The sequence below is a fragment of the Eubalaena glacialis genome, chromosome 12 (assembly GCF_028564815.1).
Source record: "Eubalaena glacialis isolate mEubGla1 chromosome 12, mEubGla1.1.hap2.+ XY, whole genome shotgun sequence".
Lineage (NCBI taxonomy): Eukaryota > Metazoa > Chordata > Mammalia > Artiodactyla > Balaenidae > Eubalaena > Eubalaena glacialis.
The window spans coordinates 50,229,759-50,252,987 of NC_083727.1; the positions used below are offsets into that span (position 1 = coordinate 50,229,759).

Here is a 23,229-nt window from a genome sequence, read left to right on the forward strand (position 1 = left end):
GTATTTTTGTCATTTATTTAGAATAAACCCATTAATATACTTTACTCACCTTTAAAGCATCACTTCTCCCCAGAAAATCAAAATGACCCATTTAAAGTATGCAAATGGTTTAACGTGGAACGTGGTGTCTCAGTTAAGACTTAAAAGGAGACTAAGAATGAAAATTTTGATAACACTTTCTACAAAAGTGCTTTATTTAAAAATACAATCTTTAAAAAAAAAGAGACTTTATATACAGTTCCTTAGTTTAGAAACAGTTAAAAACACAATAAAATAAACCCAGATTTTGAAATTATGATTTGTAACATACACAATACTGGTGCTGAACAAGATAGTTCAAATGTATGATTAATTCTTTTTGTCCCATCATATTTCAGTAATTCACATTTGTTAAAACCAGTGGTTGGGACTAAAGAAAAGCTCCTGTCTGAATTTTTTCCTCTCCAGGAAATGGCAGCCACCCTTCCCAGCAGATAAAGAAATAGAAATGACAGCAGCTAGGCAGTGTATTCTTATTTCTTTGAGTGCCTGTGTGTCCAAAAATACATCTCTACCACTTTTATTCTCTTTTTCTATTTTCTTCTTTGAAATTTATTTATATGTGGCTGTAGCACCTGGTCATCTATACCAGGTCTTTTAAAATTTAATGTTTAAAAATGGAAGTTCTAAGGGTACAGAGCATGAACTGCTCTTGATAGCACAGGACTCAGAGCTAATGATGTTCGTAGGATATCAACACTCAGCATGATTCTGGTCTCCAAGTCAGCACTCTGAGCAGCTATGAACCAATCTTTTACAGCATGGTATTGAAATATTTCATACTACATTTAAACATCTAACATAGATTTGTAAAAAAGGAGAAATGGCTTGTCAAACTAAAGTGCTCTCGGTTACTATATTTAAGAGGCTATCTTGATTTCACAATCTCTGAAGTTGAAAAAAATTTTTTTTAACCAATCACAGTGCCTGCGTCTCAAACTGGGAAACCTAGCCATCTTCCTGGAGTGTCAATTTTACCCAAAGATTTGGAAAGAAGTTTAAAATTTTTCTAATCTTAAAAAAGTTTTATTGAATATATTCATAAGAAAAATCAGATTAATTTTATAGATAAAACACAAGTTCAAAGAAATTACAAGTTGACATTTTGAACTATGTCCTCACATCCAATCTCCTATGAGGAGTATTTCAGTAGTAACAACTGTGAAGAGGTGAGTGACCTAGGAGACCCTGATTTCTGAAAGTGTAGCCAGGTCCTTATTGGACAGTAAATACAAATACAGTTCAAAGTCTTGATTCATCCTCGAGTTCCATCTTCAAAAATAATGTAATTCTCTAATTATATACAATCCTGTCTATACTGATCAAGAAGAAAGTCAACGAAAGAACTCTGGACTGATTTTTATTTTACACTGTTTAATAATTAGAGGAATGCTGCAGTCAGAGAAGATTGCTGGCTTACAACTAAACAGACACAACATATGTCATAAAAAATAGTGGAACTCCTGAATCCGAAAGATTAGAACTTGACCCACTGAAAATAATGGGAACAGTAATTGTGGGTGGTTTTATCCTTCTTTCAGATTCACATTAAATTATACCATCCCTGTTCTTCCCTTTTTGTTGAAGAGGTAATCCACTAGGGATTCCTTCTTAGCTCTAAAGGGATCCTTTCAGTACGTCATGGGGGTAAACCCAAACTGCCTGCCAAAAATAACTACTTGTCAAATATAAAGTTAATGGTCATTCTCTGTATAAATAACATCTATAAAGAACAAAATGAAGTTGCCAATGAAATTATATGAGCCAAATTTACAAAGTTTTTTTCTTTTTAAACAATGGTTCAACTTCATAAGGCCACGTAAGAAAATCATAATCTGTAAATCAAGTTGTCATTCAACACATTTAATAATTAAATATAGTTAAATATGATATTGGATCAAAAACGATCCTAGATAGTATAAGGATTAATCCCATTAATCCCACAATTTAATGAGACCATCCCAACCACAAGTTATGACTTTAGATGTTTCATGAGGATGCCACACTGCACCTATACACACTTTATCATGAGCTTTGAATCTACTGTAGAGTTTTGTGGTCTTCCAGTCCCATATGTTTAATTTTCCATTTCCATCTCCTGAAATCACATAGCTGTAATGAGAAGAAAAATAAATTCAAATTATTCAAACACCTTAAACTGGTAAAGTGGGTGAGGAACAGAGAAAGAATTTATCTTTTTCACCTTAACATAAAAAAATCACTGTGATTATATAATACTCAGAATAATAAGGTAGAGTATAAAGCAGTCTATAATTTAAACTTCTATCAAAAAACCTCCCCACTGAGTGACCAATCTAAGAGTGAAAAATTATTTTTAACTTGGAAGATTGGGAGAGCCAGGGGCCACAGTGAATGCGGTATCACAATCACTCTCTAGACAGTCAGAAACAGTGTAAGGGAACCAATTTCATACAGAGCCAGCAAACACATGTAGACCCATTCAACTATAGTGGACTCTACCACCTTCATAATCATTTTTGGCTCCAACAGCTTCTGAATATGTCCAAGATTCACTCAGAGGTAGGAGTCTAAATCCCAATTACCAGGCTAAACATACAAGTTTATAGGGATATCTAAATTAGTGATACCCATATATTTTAGCTAACAATAGGGGAATGAATGCAGTTTCACTCTTAGGAAGGCTATAGGCTTCACAAATCTAGTGTGACCAGAAGATGGATTTGAGGTTTCAGCACAGAAAAGCTGTAGTGAAACTGTTAACTTCAACCCTACAATACAGGATTAATTCTTCTGGTGCTCATTCAATCACAGCAACATAGAGATTACAGTCCTCCCAGCCTTGCTTAGAAATGCAGAAAGAAAGAAAGACATAGCCTATAAAGACAGGGATTCATTATGTGGTAAAAGGGCACAGAACTAAACAATATAAAGAGACAGACTGAAGAACTTAAAAGCCAAATGCAGCTGTCTTAATTTGTTCTTGCCTTTTATCTGGCATTTTGACAATCTGAACAGTTCTCATACAATTACATATATAAAAGTGATTTGTACAGTGTTATTTGTACAGCAGTAGTTTATATCATTATATATGAATATGGGAATACATGAGAAGGTTTAAACTTACCTCATGTCTGGTGAAAAGTCTACCTGACAAGCATAGCCTGCTACCATATGGCCCTTAAAAATTTTTTTCTTATTTAATCTAAATCTGTTCTGTGCTCCAAAAATTAAGATTTGGTTGTCCATTGATTGGCACGCTAGCCATTTCCCTGTAAATTCAATAAATGAGACATTTTAGAGGAAGACTGAAAATTTTAAAAACACTTTATAAGTATGTTCAGTCATTAATATTACTTTGTTCCCAACTACTTCATAATAGTAGGAAAATTAATTTACCATACCACCTGTAAAGTGTTACAAATTTGTTGCTGGTGAGAGGTATTTATATATAAAGTAATGGATTTTGCTCATACAATCTTATATCATTTAGTACTTTTCCTATAAAAGCTTTTTTGTTTAAATTAGGATATACAAAAACTCTGAGTTTAGCGTTAATAAAACTAAATTTTATGAAATTAATTTGTAATAAGTATAAACAATAGAACCATGGAGAGAAAGAGACTTATTTATGTTAATTATGGAAAGAGGAAAGATATACTCCAGGTGAGAAAACCTAGGATTATTAAATAAAACTGTACAAAAAAAGATATGACTAAAAAAATTCTAGTAACTGTTGTTGTGGGCCACACTACTTTTTAAAAAATTTTTTATTGAAGTATAGTTGATTTACAATGTTGTGTTTAATTTCTGTTGTACAGCAAAGTGACTCAGTTATACAGATATATATTCTTTTTATATTCTTTTTTATTCTGGTTTATCACAGGATATTGAATATAGTTCCCAGTGCTATACAGTAGGACCTTGTTGTTTATCCATTTTGTATATAATAGTTTGCATCTGCTCATCCCAAACTCCCAGTTCCCCCTCCCCCCACCTCCCCTCCCCCCTCCCCCAGCCACCACAAGTCTGTTCTCTATATGTGTAAGTCTGTTTCTGTTTCATAGATATGTTCATTTGTGTCGTATTTTAGATTCCACATATAAGTGATATCATATGGTATTTGTCTTTGTCTTTCTGACTTACTCCACTTAGTATGATAATCTCTAGGTCCATCCATTGTGCTGTAAATGGCATTATTTCATTCTTTTTTATGGCTGAGTAGTATTCCATTGTATATATGTACCACATCTTCTTTATCCATTCATCTGTCAGTGGACATTTAGGTTGTTTCCATGTCTTGGCTATTGTAAATAGTGCTGCTATGAACTAAGGGTGCATGTATCTTTTCGAATTATAGTTTTGTCTGGGTATATGCCCAGGAGTGGGATTGCTGAATCATATGGCAACTCTATTTTTAGTTTTTTGAGGAACCTCCATACTGTTTTCCTTAGTGGCTGCACCAATTTACATTCCCACCAGCAGTGTAAGAGGGTTCCCTTTTCTCCACACCCTCTCTAGCATTTATTATTTGTAGACTTTTTAAAGACAGCCATTCTGACTGGTGTGAGGTGGTACCTCATTGTAATTTTGATTTGCATTTCTCTAATTAGCAATGATGAGCATCTTTTCACGTGCCTACTGGCCATCTGTATGTCTTCTTTGGATAAATGTCTATTTAGGTCTTCTGCCCATTTTTCAATTTGGGCCACCTTGCTTTTATCTACCCAGGATTCACCAAAGCCACTAGAGTCTTAACTGCAGTATCTTTACATCCTATATATTTGTAAACATGATTAACTAAGGGATGACCCTAACAATGCTCACAGTCTGACTGGGTAAATGGCCTTGTTCAAGATGGGCACAGTATTTGTAATGGATGGTTTAAAAATACACTATATGAAATTCAGGTGCACAGTGACAAATGTGACTGTATACAATATAGTGATTATCAGAACAGCACCCAGTGAGGTTGCTCTTCTCATAAAAATCACAGGGCATTTGACAAATGATCACTGATTTGCCTGTGGCAGATGCCCCGACTAGAAGAGCAAACTCTTTCTTGTCCCCTCTTCCTTGCTCTATACTCACAGTAGCTATGTGAGTTCACAATGCTGCCCAAATATTGGATCCTCCACTTTAATATCCTCATGTAGAATTATATCAGTATATCTGTAGTACTTGTACTTAAAAGGCAATGAATTATTAAATAGAAAATGGTATTAGACTTATCTTTTTAATTTTTGCCTGAAAAAATCTTTTACAGTAAATTGCTAAGGTGTTCTCTATGAGGAACCAGAACAAAATTTCCTATTCCCTGAAAGAAAAAGAGCTCACAGTAAATCACTAAATGAGCTGTTGAACATGATTCTGTTGGAAGGAGAATTATATAAAAAAAAAACAAATCCTGATTCTCAGATGGAAATCCTTAGATGCTCGGGCAATGTTAGCTGCAAATCATCGTTTCTTTTATATTTACCTTTTTAAAAAAACAAGAGAATGGGTGAGGTGACTCACACATGAAAACCAGTGATTATTTCTAATATTGAAAAGATTTCCTTATATAAGTATGGCACTGTGACAGACTTCCCCTAGGAGGGAATGGCCAAGGCTCTTTTGAAAACAGAGCTCATTTAAAAACACTATCTACTAACTTACCATTTGGAGACAGAGTCACTGCAGGCATTGAGTGCATGCTGGGTTCTGCTATATACTTGAAATCCACAGGGATATCCCTAAAAATTAAAAATAGCATATCAGAATAGTAATTTTTAAAAGTACTTTTAGAAGAATAATCTCTGAAACAAAAGAGACGCTCTTGAAATTATATATTTAATGAACCTTTCATGAAACTTCCTGGAGGAAGGAAAACCACAAAATGACATTCTATTGATTATTATAAAGCTTTTACTTTACAAATGACTTTCCATGATAATTACAAGTGTCAGTGATTTAGTTTTCTATCTCTATTTGATTTAAACTTTGGCCTTTATGTTAAAAAAAAAATCTGTTACTATAAGTTCTTTAATAATGAACTCATCTAAAAATGTACCATGGTAGGCAGAAGCAAGATGTCTGAGGCAAGCCTACAGGGAAGTATTCTTATTTTACCTGCCAGTCAACCATAACTTGTTACTCTGCAAGCAGGTGAGAGTGCTAAAGAGCTTTCAGCAATGCAAGTAGATAGATGGTAGGCAAAGATGTACAGGGATCTGCAAGCAGGTCGAGCCCATCCAGATGGGTAAGGGATGAGTAAGGTAGATTAAGTGCTTGGTACCTGGACATCTTCTATTTTCAGCTTATTTGTAAAGTATTCCAAATGTGTACAGTGTAGGAGAAAAAGCATTAACAATTTTTTCTTGTGAGTGATACAAAAGATAAAACAAAAACAACAAAAATCCAAAACTAGTCACCTAAATCTAGACCCATCCAAAATTCTGTTTTTCATTTTTAATATTCTCTATGATAAAAAAATTCTTTACTAATTCTGAAGGATTTTGGTCCTTCAGAGACCATGAGACATCAGAATTGTTTTTTATAGAGTAATGTGTGGGAAAAGTAATCTGATGAATAATACAGACTATAAAGCACCAATTTCAATTTCAAACCATGGTTCAAGTTCAAAGACTTTGATTAATTAGAACAACAATAACAATAATAATAATTTGCCTTTTAAGTAAGCATCTTCCCTAACCATCTATCTATCAACCCAGAAGAAGAAGCAAATGATTGGAAAAAACTCTATCAGAGTCTTGGTTGGAGGAAAACATTTTCAGGTATAACCTGAAGAACAGTATCATTTATCAAATCTCCAACCCTTTATACCTCTAAGGTACCAGTGAGAACTTACATTCAGAATGACCCAAATGTATTGAGAAGAGCCTCCATCTTAAAAAGGTTCAACTACTTTTCCCTTCTCATTATTAGTGGCTGATAATTTTATAACATGAATTAAAAAATAAGAGCATTTTCTAAATTAAGTTAATGATAGTTCAGGTTCATATCAATCAATGGTTTACTAAAATTTAAACAGATTCCTTACTTCAAGGACTCTTGGTACAATGAGCTCTATAACATGAAAAGAATCTGAACACCTGTGAACTTCATAATTGCTAGTAAAAATGCTAGGCATAGGGGCTTCCCGGGTGGCGCAGTGGTGAAGAATCCACCTGCCAAGGCAGGGGACACGGGCTCAAGCCCTGGTCCGGGAAGATCCCACATGCCTCAGAGCAACTAAGCCTGTGTTCCACAGCTACTGAGCCTGTGCTCTAGAGCCCGCGAGCCACAACTACTGAGCCCGTGTGCCACAACTACTGAAGCCCGCACGCCTAGAGCCTGTGCTCCGCAACAAGAGAAGCCACCATGATGAGAAGCCCACGCACCGCAACGAAGAGTAGCCCCCGCTCGCCACAACTAGAGAAAGCCCGCGTGCAGCAGTGAAGACCCAACACAGCCAAAAATAAATAAATAAATAAAATTAAAAAAAAAATGCTAGGCATAGTTCTATTTAATAAACATAATACTATATTCTAATTATAAATTGTAAATCAGTATAATAAGCTAGTAACTTATGTTACAAATAATCTTCAGTCTGGAAATGAGATCATCAAAAAAAACAAAAAAAACCTAACAAAAATCTATGAAATTTTAAAGATAAAAGATAGACATTAGTGCCAACCACTGTAAAATTTTCTTTTAAAAACATTTTAAGAAAAATAAATGTCTTTGGGAGAAAACATGCCTATAATATCTCATGAATTTAGAATTTAGGCAATTAGGATACCACAGGCTGCTCAATATCTAATTACAATCTCCTATTCTTCTTTAAAACTGTATAATAGTCTTAGTTTGTATAGTACTGTTTAAGAAAACCAAGGTTCCTTTGGGTGAACCTGGAGGGTGGGTGTTATGCTAAGTGAAATAAGTCAGACAAATACTGCATGGTATCACTTATTTGTGCAGTCTTTAAAAAAAAAAGTCAAACTCAAAAATAGAGAGTGGAATGGTGGCTGCCAGGGGCTGGGTGGAGGGATGGGCAGGGAATTAGGCAAAGCTAGTAGAAGGGTACAAACTTTTATCTGTAAGATTAATAAGGTCTGAGGTTCTAGTGTATACACCGTGGTGGCTATAGTTGATAATACTGTATTGCATAATTGAAATTTGCTAGGAGAGTAGAACGTAAGTGTTCTCACCAAACAAAAAAGTAAATATGTGAGGTGATGGATATGTTAATTAAAGGTTAATGAAGTATTTCACACTGTATATGTATATCAAATCATTATGTTGTATACTTTAAATACATTACAATTTTATTTATACCTCAATTTTAATTATACCTCAATAAAACTGGGGAGAAAAAAAGAAAAAGAAAAAAAAAAAAAATCTTTGGAGTGGCTTCCCTGGTGGCGCAGTGGGTAAGAATCCACCTGCCAATGCAAAGACACGGGTTCGATCCCTGGTCTGGGAAGATCCCACTCGCTGCGGAGCAACTAAGCCCGTGCGCCACAACTACTGAGGCTGCGCTCTAGAGCCTGCGAGCCACAACTACTGAGCCTGCATGCCACAACTACTGAAGCCCGCACACCTAGAGCCCATGCTCCGTAACAAGAGAAGCCACCGCAATGAGAAGCCCGTGCACCACAACAAAGGGTAGCCCCCGCTCGTCGCAAGTAGAGAAAGCCTGCACGCAGCAACGAAGACCCAATGTAGCCAAAAATAAATAAAATAAGTAAATTTATAAAAAAAAACAAAAAAATCTTTGGAATCAGTTTGATCTGAGTTTGAATTCTGGCTCTTTCGTTTCGTGGAACCTTGGGCAAATTACTTAATCTATCTCAGTTTCCTTATCTATAAAACAGGAATAGGAAATACACCTATCTCGTAAGATTACTTGCCCATTAAATGAAATAGTTCATGTAAAATGCTTAGTGTGCCTGGGACATAGAAAGAGCTCAATAAATGTAACATCATTAATAATTATGACAATGATTTCCTTAGATATTCAGTGCATACCACATGCCAGGCACTGTGCTGGTGTTGAAGACAGATGGAGAGTTTGACTGACACAGCTCTTTCTCTCATGATTAAGAACTTGTCAGGATGCAACAATATAGTTGATGCAAATCAACTATACTTCAAAAAAAAAATAAAAAATAAAAAAAGAACTCGTCAGGGAAGAGAACAAATAAGCAAGAACTAAAAAGCTGTGAGAAGCAAAGGGTTGTCTGTGGGATGATAGAGAAGATGCCTAATCTCATATGAGGATTGGTTAGGAAGGCTCTAATAGCAAGTGAGAATTAAACTAAAATCTACAGGATGTCATCATTTATAATGAAACAGTATAATGAGTCTTAGGAGTATTTCTTAAGCTCTGAGAAGGAAAAAAAAGAAACATGATCATTTAATCAAAATATTTTACTGACCAATGCTCTAATTTAGAAAACATACACAAGTGTTCTAAAAGCCCTGTAATTGGTGCATCATTCAAACATTTACCGATTTCTTTTATACTACTTCACATTTTCAAATGGAGCTGAAAATATCTGATAGAAACACTTGAAAGTTTCAGTATAATCAAACTGTTAAAGTACATAAAACAAAACAGCTACATGTATGCTAAACTATCTAGCTTGTTGTGCAAATGGTCTAAGGTGGCTCATATAAAACGATATCCTTATCACGTCCTCTGCATGTAACATCATTTCTGAAGTAGGAGAGATCTTAGTTATAAGATAGTCCCAAACCATGGACATTAAGAATGATGTTAAGACTATGTATAAAGTATAGTCAACTCTCCATTAATTGGGGGTAATTTGGAGGGGTATACTGGTGATGGGAGAAACTGCAGTTAAATTACATTAAATCTTCAATTACCCAAACTGTCCTGACGATGGTTAGGGATGTGCTCAGGTCCCCAAACAGACTCAGTTTCAGGAGGAAACTACTGCCTGTAGTTCAAGGCTTCTCACTTCCTACAGCTGAACAACTTCTGGGGGTAGGAAGATAGTTTCTAGTCCCCGCAAGGCTGTAACCACAGTTGAGTTGTGCCTTATAATTGACTATCAAAACAAGCTGGGTTCCAACCAAACATTAACTCTAACAAAAAGATTATTATGCATTGCTTTGAAAATCAACTATAAAACATGGTCTATGATAGATACTTAGTGAAATTAGCTTTAGTATTTCTTGACTTTAGAAAAGTGTTTTTTTCTCTAGGAAAGCAAAATTAAGCAATATATTCTGATTATACTCTACAAGTAAAACATTATGGGCTATGAACAGCAGGACACAAGGGTGATGACATGGGGCAATTTTCAGTACTGAATAATGAAAATGCAGACATTTAAAAAATTAAGAGATTTTAAAAATATTTTCTTTGGGTTGGTTCTAAGGCTAGGATGTTATGCTCAATCCCTAGCATAAGCAACACAGTCTATACGTGTGTGACCCCTACTTTTCGTCAGTCATTTTGCAAAGATGAATAAGATACCTAATAAAGAATGTAAGATGGCACTATATAAGCTTTTTTACTAGTGCAAGAAAAAGGACTCAAAATACATATTCTTTAGATAGATTATCTAAAGACTATGAAAAGTAGCATGTTTAAATTTTTATTTTCATATTCTGGATACCTAAATAGTTAAACCAGTTTGACTGACAGGTCAGAGATCACAGTTGTGAAAATATTCAGATGGTTGAATATTATCAGGCTTTATCTTTCACTACAAAATTTTAAATTGTTTGCTTTATATTAATTAGATTTTCTACTAATAAAAACTCACCATTCCCAAACTCTTAGGCTCTTATCATCAGATGTGCTCACAAATCTCCTATTCTCATCAACAAAAACAATGGTGTTGACAGCTCCCAAATGCCGATCATATTCCTGTACAATTTCTCCACTTCGAATGTCCCACTGTATATCAAATAAGAGAAATGGCAAAGAGCAGATTTATGAAAACAAAGATCATAACTGTGGAAAATGGAGAAGGAAAAAAGATCTCCAATATCGTGTTTTTATAGATTTACTGCTTCCAAGACTAGAGCATCAGCACTCCCTAGAAGCAGCAAACATTAAACAAGTTAATATTCCTTATTCTAGCCCCTCATACAGTGTAAAGCTCAGGAATCTTAATAAAAATATTGTGAGAAGACTTACTTGCACAATCTTTTTATCAGACATCCCAGCCACAAAGAGATTTTGCTTATCTTCATCAGGATTAAATTTGACACAATAGGGTACTTTTCGGTTTGTAAATCTTGATATACACTGTCCTAAAACCAAAGACCCAAATTAAAGTAGGTAAAATAAATTTGACCATTTAAAGATAACCCTGGGATTAAGATCTAGAGATCATTTGCTAATAAATTTTGAGGAATGGCAACCTGCTTGTTCTTTACTGTAAACTACATTGTTCCTTTTCATGGATTTTTAATGATTAAAAATAGTATATTCAAAAGTAAATCTGTATCATCAATTGCAGAGCAGATAAAGTTCTCCAGGTGATTACAATATGCAGCTAGAGTTGAGGACCACTGCCAAAGAGGTTAAGAGTATGGGCTTTGGCATTACAGAGACCTTGGTTTGAACCAAATTCGACCATTACTAGCTGTGTGACCCTAGAAAAGTTACCTCTTAAGCCTCAGTTTCCTCATCTATAACAATAATAGTATTTAATCTCATAGTGATATTTTAAGGATTGACCAAGATACTGCAATATAAGCGCTTAGTACAATGCCTGGTAAACAGTGTTCAATAACCATTACCTATTTTCTTTATCCTTAAAACTCAGTAGGATGAAAGACGGTTCTCTAATTATATAAAATTATACTAGCCACAATGTGCTGATGTAATCAATATGCCTGTGAATATATAAAACCAATCTGCCCATGGACGTTTAGACCTACATTTTAACCAATTGGGGCAATTAAATTTAATTCTGCTCATCAGGTATTTATTGTGCTTCTATGTTGTGCAATGCAGTGTGCTAGGTTATGTAGGGGAACAAAGAGATCAATTAAATAGTCTACGGAAATTTTTAAATTTCCTTGTCAATATATTTGCTTTATAAATTGTAAATATTTGGTGGAAAAGAAATTTCATAGTAAAAGAGCTACTTATATAGCTGAGTTTCAACTCTACATTTTGTGATATTAGCTGATAGTCAATGATATGAGAATCAGCAGTTAGGGAAGGTACCATTTTACCACAGAAGACCATTCACATTGTTTCATTTAAAAACACTAATTTATAAGGTAAATAGGTGTTACTATAAGTGAGCTCTTACCTGTCTCAGTGTCCCAGAGCTTAAGATACCTGTCATAAGCTGCACTGAGGAACTGTGTTCCTGCAGTATTAAAGCAGATGTCCCTAACAGCTTTACTGTGACCTAAAGGCAGAGACAATAGAAATGGAGGAGAGGTGAAGTATGTCCTTTTAAAATATAAGCACCATAAGAGAAAGAGCACTAAATAGTATTTTTCAAGCCACGCTGTGAGTCAAAATCACTGGAACCCCACATGCTGATTTACTGACTCAGAATATGTTATGTGTGGGCTTGGGAATGTAGGTGGTTTTTTTCCCCCTTTGAAAAGCTCCTCAGGTGATTCTGATGCATAAAATTTAGGTAAGAACCAAGAGAAAAGATGTAACTTTGTTTTAAAAAGTCTCTCATGCACTCTCTTAATATGTAATACATACAGCTGATGACTAAACAGTCAAAAGAATTTAAGGAAACACAATAGTCCAATTATTGCCAATGAAAGAGAAATGGCTGGTGACATTTTGAAGGTTCACTCTGAGATTACTTGCCAAGCTGGAAGTGAAAACAAAGTGACCTAAACCTAAAGTTCATGAAAGTGTGGCCTTTGTTCAATAATTGTCTATTTCTGTGATCACATTCCCGAATTTCATAGAAATGGATTCAGAATCTCAGAGACTAAACCTTTTTGAAAACAAATATTAACTATTATTTAGTTTTAAAATGGCATTTGACAATAAATTAATGTTAAGGTGCTTTCCTTGGAAATCAATCTTGCCTGACCAGTGAACTCTTCTGAAAGTTACAGGGGCAAATAAAATATGACTAAATGAAAGCAGAAACTTTCCTATTTTTTACCATCCCACCATGACAAAGACTGCCAAGTACAATTGTGCAAAATGTGCATGGCACAAATTGTCAGCCGTACCCAGGGGCCCTGAACCACTACCACCGATGACCTCCAGTCATGGCAATTAGGCATTCTTTTGTACAGCAGGAGTCCCAGTCAGAGCTGCTATCATCTTTCTAAGTAGGAAATTTTCAGTTTTCCACTGAAAAACTGCCAGTGCAGGGGAGACAGATGGGGACCAAATCCCCTATGTCGCAAGAGGCATTTTGTTCCCTGTACGCTGCTGAGAGCCTTCCCACAAGTCTTCTTCTGGGCTGCCCTGGCATCTCGGGCAGTATTTATTTGTGCAGTGAGGCCCTAAAATCGTACCAAAGTACTGCCGAATGGACCCCCACTTAAATCTAAAAACAGAGCCAATATAATTCACACAAATACCGTTTCAATTTGGTACAGTTAAATTTCAAAACATAACTAGCCTTCACACAAAATCTGACAAAGACAATAAACTAGTATCTACCAACAAGGCTAGTCTACCACAAAGCTGTCCTCTTTTTGGCTTTCTTTCCTTCAAGAAATTCTCTCAACCTTATCTCTTTATCTGTTTTTGTTGCCAATTCCCAACCTCTCTGCAAAGCTCAACATCTGGCTATCTAATTGCTTACTGGACATTTTTATCTCAATATCTCAAAGGCAGCTCAAATTCCATTAGTCTGAAATCTCATCATCTTCCTATGATGAGTAGCACCACCATTCTTCCAGCCACCTGAGAGTCACTCTAGATTCCTGCCTCACTCTTATCACTCACTTGCTAACTAAGTCCCATTGGTTTTAACTCTTGATTGTTTCTTTCCTCTCTCTCTGCTGCTTTAGTTCAGGCTCTCATTATCTCTAATCCAGACCAATGAAATAACCTTGTAAATCACTTTCTTGCCTCCAGGCCTGCCCCATCAAATCATCCTCCATACTGCCACTGTGATCTTTGTAACTTCAAATCTGATCAGGTTGCTTTCCTGCAAGAGCAGTTCAGTGGTTGGCTTCCCAAGGCCCCCAGGATAGTCTAAAGGTCTTCCATACTCTGCCCTCCTCTACTGCTTTTCTCCACTGTCATCTCTTACTATATCCCTCACGCTAACAATTCTGAGGTATAAGTGGTTCCCTCAAAGCAGTATGCTTTCTCATTCCACTCTTGCTTTAGCTTCTGCTGCTCTCTCTTCCTAGTTCTTTCTGTCTACATGGGGAGACATACCCCTCCTTCAAGACTCAGCTCAAGTCTATGAAGGCTTTCCTTCATATCAGTGTAGTAAAATTACTGTTAATGTTGTTATTGTAGTTTAAAAAGTCTTTCCAAACAGATTTATAGCCAGAGAGAAAAGAAGTATTACCAATAAATGTTCGCAGACAGCGCCTGTCTCCATAAACCTCCCATAGCTGGAGAAAAAACAACACACAGAAACATTAAATTTAATACAAGACTTCGATAAAATGACAACTATCAATCACTAACAATAGTCGTATGCCAGCTATGTATGTGCATATCTGTGTGTGTACAGGTTATTTAACCAAAGGCATTACATATCATTAAACATATTGTTTGGTGCTGTTAGTGACTTGGACTATTTGGACTACACACATACGCATGTGCACACACATACACACACACTTTAAAACTAAACTCTGAAATCAAGAGAACTTAGATGGAGCTTATACAGGTGGTTTTCATTTTCTTCTTTTCTGTATTTGATATATTTTCTATGATGAAAAGTTTCTACTTATGTAATACTATGAACTACTTTTAAAAGAATTATATGTCATTAAAATGTTATTATAACATTTTGGTACTGAAAGGTTTTTTTTTTTTAACTTTTCTGAAGTATTAACTATTATAAAAGCTGTTATGAAAATGATAATCTAAACTAAAATGTAACAAGTTCATAATTCTCATCACATCTAAAGTGAATTAATACAATAGCTTTGAAACTACCTTTATTCTTGCCTGCCTCAAATCCAATCCTTGACAGTGTTGCTAATGATCTAAAATAGAAAGCATTTCCTGGCCACCCAGTGCCTACAGGATAAAGTCTCCGTTCCCATAGCATACCAGGAAAGGACCCCAGGACCTGGTCCTTTGCCTTGATTGTAGTCATTCTATGCCTCTCAGATTTTAGACTCTAGCAGTCACACCACTTGTGGTTTTCAGCACATACCATGCTGATTCATTCTATTTACTCCTCTCAGACATACTCTACTCCCTATGCCCCTCCCCTGCTTACTTAGTTACCTTCCTATTGAGGTATGCTTCCTCTCTGAAACCAGAATACCTTGCATCTGCCTCTACAATGACCATTTACATCATAACGAAACGATCACCTTAAGAGCAGGGACAGTGCCTAAACAATTTCTTTTAAAATTTTATTTATCTATCTATTTATTTATTTATTTATGACTGCGTTGGGTCTTTGTCGCTGCACGTGGGCTTTCTCTAGTTGCGGTGAGCAGGGCTACTCTTCGTTGCGGTGCGCGGGCTTCTCATTGTGGTGGCTTCTCTTGTTGCGGAGCACAAGCTCTAGGCGTGTGGGCTTCAGTAGTTGTGGCACATGGGCTCAGCAGTTGTGGCTCACGGGCTTAGTTGCTCTGCGGCATGTGGGATCTTCCCGGACCAGGGCTTGAACCCGTGTCCCCTGCATTGGCAGGAGGATTCTTAACCACTGCGCCACCAGGGAAGCCCCTAAACAATTTTTTATCCTCAGTCCTTTGCACATAATAGGTACCTAATAAATGTTTACAGACGTGAACAAATTGAATTCTATGCTTTTCTAACTGGTCAAACAGAAGACCTTAATCTCAATTAACATAGTCTGTATAAACTGCAAGTTAAAGGAAATAAGGCTTTTTACTCCAAACTGTTGGCCTGTCATTTTAAGCCACTAAGTCGAGGCAAATGCCTAAATGGTTGCTCTCATCAAAAAAAGCTGCCTTTATATATTGTTACTACCCATGAATTATTTACAAAGAATAAAATTTTCATGAGTCAACTTTCCAAGACTCAAGAGTACTATAGGGTTGATATTTATTGACCAGTATAATGATCCAGACACAGAAGACATAAAAAAGATAAAAACCATGCTTCCAGATTTTAGTTTTTAAAAGGCTTTCCCATATTCAAATTGACATGTATTGGCAAGTGAGTGTTTCTACCACACACTCTACAGCTGAACATCAACTAAAGTTGGACCTTCCCAAGACTATAAAAAGTGTGAGAAGAGGCTGGGAGCAATTCTGCTACTAGCATTTAGAAGAAAAAGGGTGAATTACATTATCTGCTCTCTAAAAATGGGTTTTCTATCACATGTCCTCTCTACCTTTAAGGTACTAAGGAACAAATTAACTCAGTTACATATCTAAAACCTCTATAAAAATGCATTATTGGTGATTAAATATTTATGTGCCTAAAGCCAAAGTGACTGATTATGTCCTAATCAGCTATCTAAGCTTACAAAGAGCCTAGCCAAGGGCTTCCCTGGTGGCGCAGTGGTTAGGAATCCACCTGCCAATGCAGGGGACACGCGTTCGCGCCCTGGTCCAGGAGGATCCCACATGCCGCAGAGCAACTAAGCCTGTGCACCACAACTGCGGAGCCTGCGCTCTAGAGCCCGTGAGCCACAACTACTGAGCCTGTGTGCCACAACTACTGAAGCCCGTGCACCTAGAGCCCGTGTTCCGCAACAAGAGAAGCCACTGCAATGAGAAGCCCGCGCACCGCAACGAAGAGTAGCCCCTGCTCACCTCAACTTGAGAAGGCCTGCGCGTAGGAACAAAGACCTAACATGGCCAAAAAATAAATAATAAATAAAATTTTTTTAAAATCTTAAAAAAAAAAAAGAGCCTAGCCAATTGGACCACAAAGCCATATCTGAATCAACGTGTTTGGAAGCAGTTCATAAACTGCTGCATTCACAGGGCTTAAGAGAAAATAATTAGCCTCTAATTGCCTAACAAACCCAGATTTATCTATAATTAACCGAATAGATTTAACCAAAGCACTAGCTTTGTAGCGCTCCTACTCTGTTACTGAAAACTCACCTTAATTTTACAGTCCATGGAACAAGACAGCAACAAATGGCCAGAGAGGGGAAACAATCTGACTGCACTGACGCCCTGTAAAAAGGAATTAAAATTATCAATCAGAAGCATTTGAAATCTCAGCTAAAATTAAACAGAAGGGAAAGGCAGTGTATTTTTAAGCCACCTAATTTACTATTTTTCTTCATTCTAAAAATCATACCCTAGAATAACCTTCGTTAGTATTCTAAGAGCAGCCCTTTGGACGCTAAGCTTTACAAGATTTTTTTTAACCTTCATTACCGACTTCCTCACCCAAGGGAATTCTTAGTCAATCATGTTACTAATGCCCTCACTCCTCTTCCTTCTTTTACTCAGTACCTTTGCTCTTTGCTAAGAGCTGGAAATTATCAGTTGGAACAGTGCAGATGACAAAGAATATTAACATCAAAATTTTCAAGTGTCTTGTCTCTGCATTAGTTTAAGAATATCATAGTGTATAAACCAGGGAGCATCTAATCTTCTTTGAAGTGTGATAACTCTAATTGCTAAGGTAAAATTACTGAGGCTTTTGTGCTAGTACCAGCCCATTACTCACTGACTTGGTGCCCAAGAGGAAGAATATTATGGCAGGAACTTGGAGGCGAAGGCCTGGGCTACCATAAGGGGATAGGACACCGAATCATGAATGCTTATGTCACGGCCCAATCAGATGACCTTGAAGACTGAGTATTCACTTGTGACTCATATGTGTTGGTACTGCCAGAGTCTGACTCCGGTTTATCTTCAATTTGACCTCCCTGTTCTATCTTGACTTCTCTACATCTTTATTAGAAATATTGAATGTCCCACATCAATAGCTGAAAATTTATGTTGGTGTCACTGTTATACATTACAACAAACAAAACAACCAATTTGCTTACCTTTGTGTGTCCGGACCACACATGAATTTGTTTTTTGGGAAGATAACACTTCTCAGGTGGCACCGGTGACCGCAGATTAACACCAACATCCTGAGGTATGTGAAGATAGGACCTGCCTTGATAGTCATACATTTCTTTAACTGAAACAAGAAGGCAAAAGAAAGCAGTGAACAAATAAAAGCCACAGTCATGAAATCTACATTCTTAAAATGATAACAAACATTTTATTCATAGGGATATCGTTGTGTATCAAGGTTTTGGTAATAATACTCTGATGATGTTAAGACCAAGAGTCAGCTAAAATTTAACTGCCTGAAATCATAGCTATTATTTACAATTAGTGGTAGTATTTTAGAATCCCTAAATATCGAGAGAATATCAGACCTTTAAATAAGCTCTGACTTCCTTTATCCAGTTACACATTTTAGTGGCATATACAAAGACTCCACTGCAGTACAATTACACCGAGAGAAGAAAAGATAATACTTGGGCCTTGTGAGTCATTGGCAAAGAATCAGAAGCAAAACAAGATAAGAAGGAAGTTAAAACAAAACAAAAATATATCAACTATCCTTTTCCCTGCTTTCCTCCTTTATGTCCTTCCAGGTTCTTTTTCCAATCTCTTTTCTACTTTCAACCCAGATTTTACAATAAAGTCACATGTGAGAATTAAATGACATAGTATATATAAAGCATTTAGTAGCATGCTGCACAGAGTAAGTACTCAATAAATATTGGCTGTTATTGTTATTATGGCTACAAGCACCACAGTACTAAATAGACTCCTTGGAGATAAAACTGGAGCTTGAGAAGCTAAACGTGACCTTGTGAAACCTATATATTTGATAAGTGATATAACATTAGAATAATCAATACTATCAGAACTGAATTCTTCTTTTAGTCTGGTAGTCACTACATAATTTCCCCAATATAACTAGTTACTAATGAACCAGGTAGAGTTTAGAATATAATTTATTTTGGTGAATATGCATTTCCTTCTACAAATCAAAGTAAGTACGAGAATCTTAATCTCCAGTACACTTATATGAAAAACAAAGTTTATTCTTTTAAAGTGTAATTTAGTAACAGTTATGAACTGTGATCACACCTGGAGAATATTTGGCTTGGGTTAAAATAAAAGGTTAAAATGACCGGGGGACTAGTTATACATCAAAAAGAGTCAACTTTATCTTAGGAAAGAACAGACTGTGAACCATAATCTCCTTTATCTACCTTTAAAAAAAAATTCATTAGCACTTCAAAAGAAATCATCTGTGGCTCTCTCTTTAATTAGAATAAAGAAGAGGTCTGCTATAATTTCTTTGGGATGCAAATTGTCCAATATAACTCTTAATAAAATGAATTCTAGCAGCTGATTAGTAAAGGCAATACATATATTATGTGAACAGAGAACAGAGTAAATATCTGAAAGTTTATCATAAAAATGAGGAGGCATAAAATATATATTACCATGTAAGATTGTCTTTTCCTCTCCAGGTTTCTCTTCTTCCTGTTTGCCTTTTTTCTGCCTCTTTGCTGTAATTTCATCCAATTCTTTTTGTTCTTCCTAAGGAAATTAAGGAGTGAACTTTTAAAATGGATGTTCTAAAACCCCATCCTGGCCAACATTGGTCATAAATTCTTTATAATGAGGCACACTTTTTTGGTGAGGCAATAGCCGCAAGTATGTCTCCCAGGATAACAATCTCAACTCTTTGGCAGATTACAAAATGGCATTAAACACACAGTGGGTACTAGTTAATACTTCTAAACTCATTGTATACAAAACCCATCCTTCTGGAACACCTAGAAAGTAATTTGATGTATTATGCTAATTATGTAAGTGAAAAAATGAGGCAATTAGAAAATCTAGTACCAGAAAAGACACTGAATTTTAGTAGATGGTGTTCTTCTTCAGTAAACAGCTTTTAATAGTCATAAGGATATAAGCAGTGACTACAGATTTGTGACACAACTTTTGTGGGAGAAGCAGTAAAAGGAAGGTGGGGTAGTAGTAAATCCTTATAATAACTGAGAAGTCAAAATAAATAAAGAGCAGCATATATGTATTACTGAGATAATTTGGATGTGAGATACAGCTAGAATGTAAGCTTCATGAGGATGCCATTTTCTTAATCTTTTCCACTGCTATATCCCTAAGACCTAGAACAGTGACTGGCTCATAGAGACAGTAGGATTAGGAGGTGGAGAGGGGCAAGTAGGGTTTTATAGTTTTACTTTATAAACTTCATAATATTATGAAAAAAATAGACATACTATTTTGTTAAATTTTTTAAATAAATAAAACCCATCATGAATTCTAAAATCATAGAAAGGCTGATTCTGTAATTACTATCTGAATATCTGGTATCAGAAAATCAGCTACCATGGCACCTTAATAGTATTATCAAGGTGATTTTTATTAAAAATTGTTCAATATTGTATTTTAATTAAAAAGTATGGAAGATAATAAATCAGAAAAATATAAACAAAAATTATTCCAAAGAAAAACAAAGGAATTATTGTATTTTCTCAATCAACTAAGGCAGAGAAATTCTGATGAGTCATTTGGTTCTCTAAGGAAACCTCAAGTTTATTAATATAGGTATCCTTCATAGAGACACAGCAGACACCTGAATTGGCAATGGAAAACATCACAGCTTACTTCTGAAGGTTTGGCTACATCTTTTTCATCCACATATTTTGCCCACGGTCCCAAGAAACCATCAATGTTAGATGCATCATTTTCTTTGAATTTTTTCCTCTTTTCTATTTTCTTCTGACCAGTTTCAAACACAGTTAAACCTATATTAAAAACAAAAAAGCAGAGATCATAAATATGGATATTTTCTAAAGAAACAGCAATATATATATCTATATAGATTTATAAACATAAAATATTTAAAACACAAAATGAAACCTACATGAATCCAGATACACCAACTCATGCTATATAAAAAGAGACTCAACCTTCTGGGCAAAGCAGCTTTCTACCACTGCAATATGTTGCAAATTCTAATATATGTGAAGGAAGAAAAGACCCAGCTATGTAATCCTGCAATGGTACACAATTTTTAATTAATCACAGACCTTTATCAGTAGATTTTACCACTTTTTGAAAGAAACATAGCAATTTAATAATGCTAAATAATGATAAAGTTACCTTTGAAAGCAAGAATAAACTAAAATTTCTCATTCAAAAGCTGAATTAGATAAAATTACATTAAGTAATTAATAACTTTTCCTTGCTTCACTTGCTTCGCTGTATTGTAATGCAACAATATAAATTAAAGAAGGTTTCACAAGAATCTGGTACTTCTTCCAGGTGATCTCAATCTAAACTTGACCTCTAATACCATAAATCTTAACAGTAAGAAGAAAAGAGGAAAGAGGACGTTTCTGGTTGGGATTCTCATTTGATCAGTAGGAGGTGGCATGCTGTGTGTAGTCATTAAACTGGAAAAAGAAAGGTTTACGGGAGTCATAGTCACAATTTAACTGTTAACTGAGAATCTAGCTACATAAAGATGTAGCTTGTAGAGGTCTAACAAAGAGAAAAGCGTACCTATATTAATTCAAATCAGTTTCCTTTAAGCTGTGTTATAACAAAAGGTTGTTAAAATCCTATTTTAACAACAATCTAGCTCATAAACCAAAGGTAGCTTGATCATATAGGCCAGCGGTCCCCAGCCTTTTTGGCACCAGGGACTGGTTTGTGGAAGAAAATTTTTCCATGGACCGAGGATGGGAGGGTGGGGAAGGTTTTGGGATGATTCAAGTGCATTACATTTACTGTGCACTTTATTTCTATTATTATTACATTGTAATATATAATGAAATAATTATGCAACTCACCATAATGCTGAATCAGTGGGAGCCCTGAGCTTGTTTTCACTTGCCACCCACTGATAGGGTTTTGATATGAGTCTGCAAGCAGTTGATTTATTATGGTCTCTGTGAAGTCAAACCTCTCTGCTAATGATAATGTGTATTTGCAGCTGCTCCCCAGCACTAGCATCACCGCCTCAGCTCCACCTCAGATCATCAGGTATTAGATTCTCATAAGCAGCGCACAACCTAGATCCCTCGCATGCATAGTTCACAGTAGGGTTCGTGCTCCTGTGAGAATCTAACGCCACCACTGATCTGATAGGAGGCGGAGCTCAGACGGTAATGCAAGTGATGGGGAGCGACTGTAAATACAGATGAAGCTTTGCTCATTCACCTACTGCTCACCTCCTGCTGTGCAGCCCGGTTCCTAACAGGCCACGTACCAGTACCTGTCTGTGGCCCGGGTGTTGGGGACCCCTGATGTAGGCTCTAGAGTTACTAGGTGCCCTCGTACAAACAGCATACTCTTTTTCTATCGAACATTTTATGGATAAGATTCCAAGGGGCTGATGAGCTTTGTGGCAAGTTAGCATTTAGAGTATGATGCTTTGTCTTAAAATAAGTACAAAATGAATACAAGTATAAACATATGTTTTAAAACACATATTCAAACTCAGACTTCAAAGCAACCCTTGAAAGACAATCTCCACAGACATGCACGATGAAATTTTTTTCTGCTCTGTTAAAATGGAGCTTGACATTAGTGTTGAGAAATAAACTGCTAAAATCATATATACATTAGTTTTCATTTCTTGAATGATTTCTACAGGACTGGAACTGTGCCAAGAAATCACCCCCCACCCCCCAACCCCACCGCTACAGGTACAACTATCTTCCTTACAAGGCTGCACACCTAGTAAGTGGCAAAAGCAAGCTCCAAACTAATAGTTCTATACATTGCTCTAAACTATATCCCACTATTGTCTCAACTTAAAAAAAAAAAAAAAAAAAAAAATCAAGAGATAAATTACATACTAGTTTTTCCCTACTGTCCAAAGTCAATCTACAAACAATAAGTATAGGTATATATATTTGATATTAAATATTGATATTTCAAATAAATTACCTTGATTTTTTTCCGCTTCTTCTACAGAACCAATATACTTAGTAGACACTTGATGGTTATCTAATGAAGGGTCCAACGCATAACCTGAAAGGAGAAAAGTACAAATTACTGACTCCATTTTTTTCCATTTACAATTCATTTTAATTCTATACACATTTACTC

The 23,229-nt window shown here is 35.9% G+C and overlaps 1 protein-coding gene across 2 annotated transcripts in view; it reads right to left on the bottom strand.

Annotated features, from left to right (window-relative positions):
• Positions 1-245: 245 nt before the first annotated feature.
• The window catches only part of CDC40 (cell division cycle 40), a 54,301-nt gene continuing 31,317 nt past the window's right edge, over positions 246-23,229 (bottom strand). The window contains exons 4-15 of one of the 2 annotated variants that reach the window (XM_061206891.1): positions 23,068-23,151; positions 20,776-20,915; positions 19,581-19,677; positions 18,111-18,244; positions 17,209-17,283; positions 14,511-14,556; positions 12,306-12,407; positions 11,177-11,292; positions 10,800-10,933; positions 5,677-5,753; positions 3,146-3,290; positions 246-2,151 (exon numbers count right to left, since the gene is read on the bottom strand). In XM_061206891.1, coding sequence (XP_061062874.1) covers positions 1,974-2,151; positions 3,146-3,290; positions 5,677-5,753; positions 10,800-10,933; positions 11,177-11,292; positions 12,306-12,407; positions 14,511-14,556; positions 17,209-17,283; positions 18,111-18,244; positions 19,581-19,677; positions 20,776-20,915; positions 23,068-23,151 — 1,328 coding nt within the window. In that variant the 3' untranslated portion in view covers positions 246-1,973. Of the gene's footprint in view, positions 2,152-3,145; positions 3,291-5,676; positions 5,754-10,799; positions 10,934-11,176; positions 11,293-12,305; positions 12,408-14,510; positions 14,557-17,208; positions 17,284-18,110; positions 18,251-19,580; positions 19,678-20,775; positions 20,916-23,067; positions 23,152-23,229 lie in introns of both variants that reach the window. The other variant, XM_061206890.1, reaches the window with a different exon arrangement.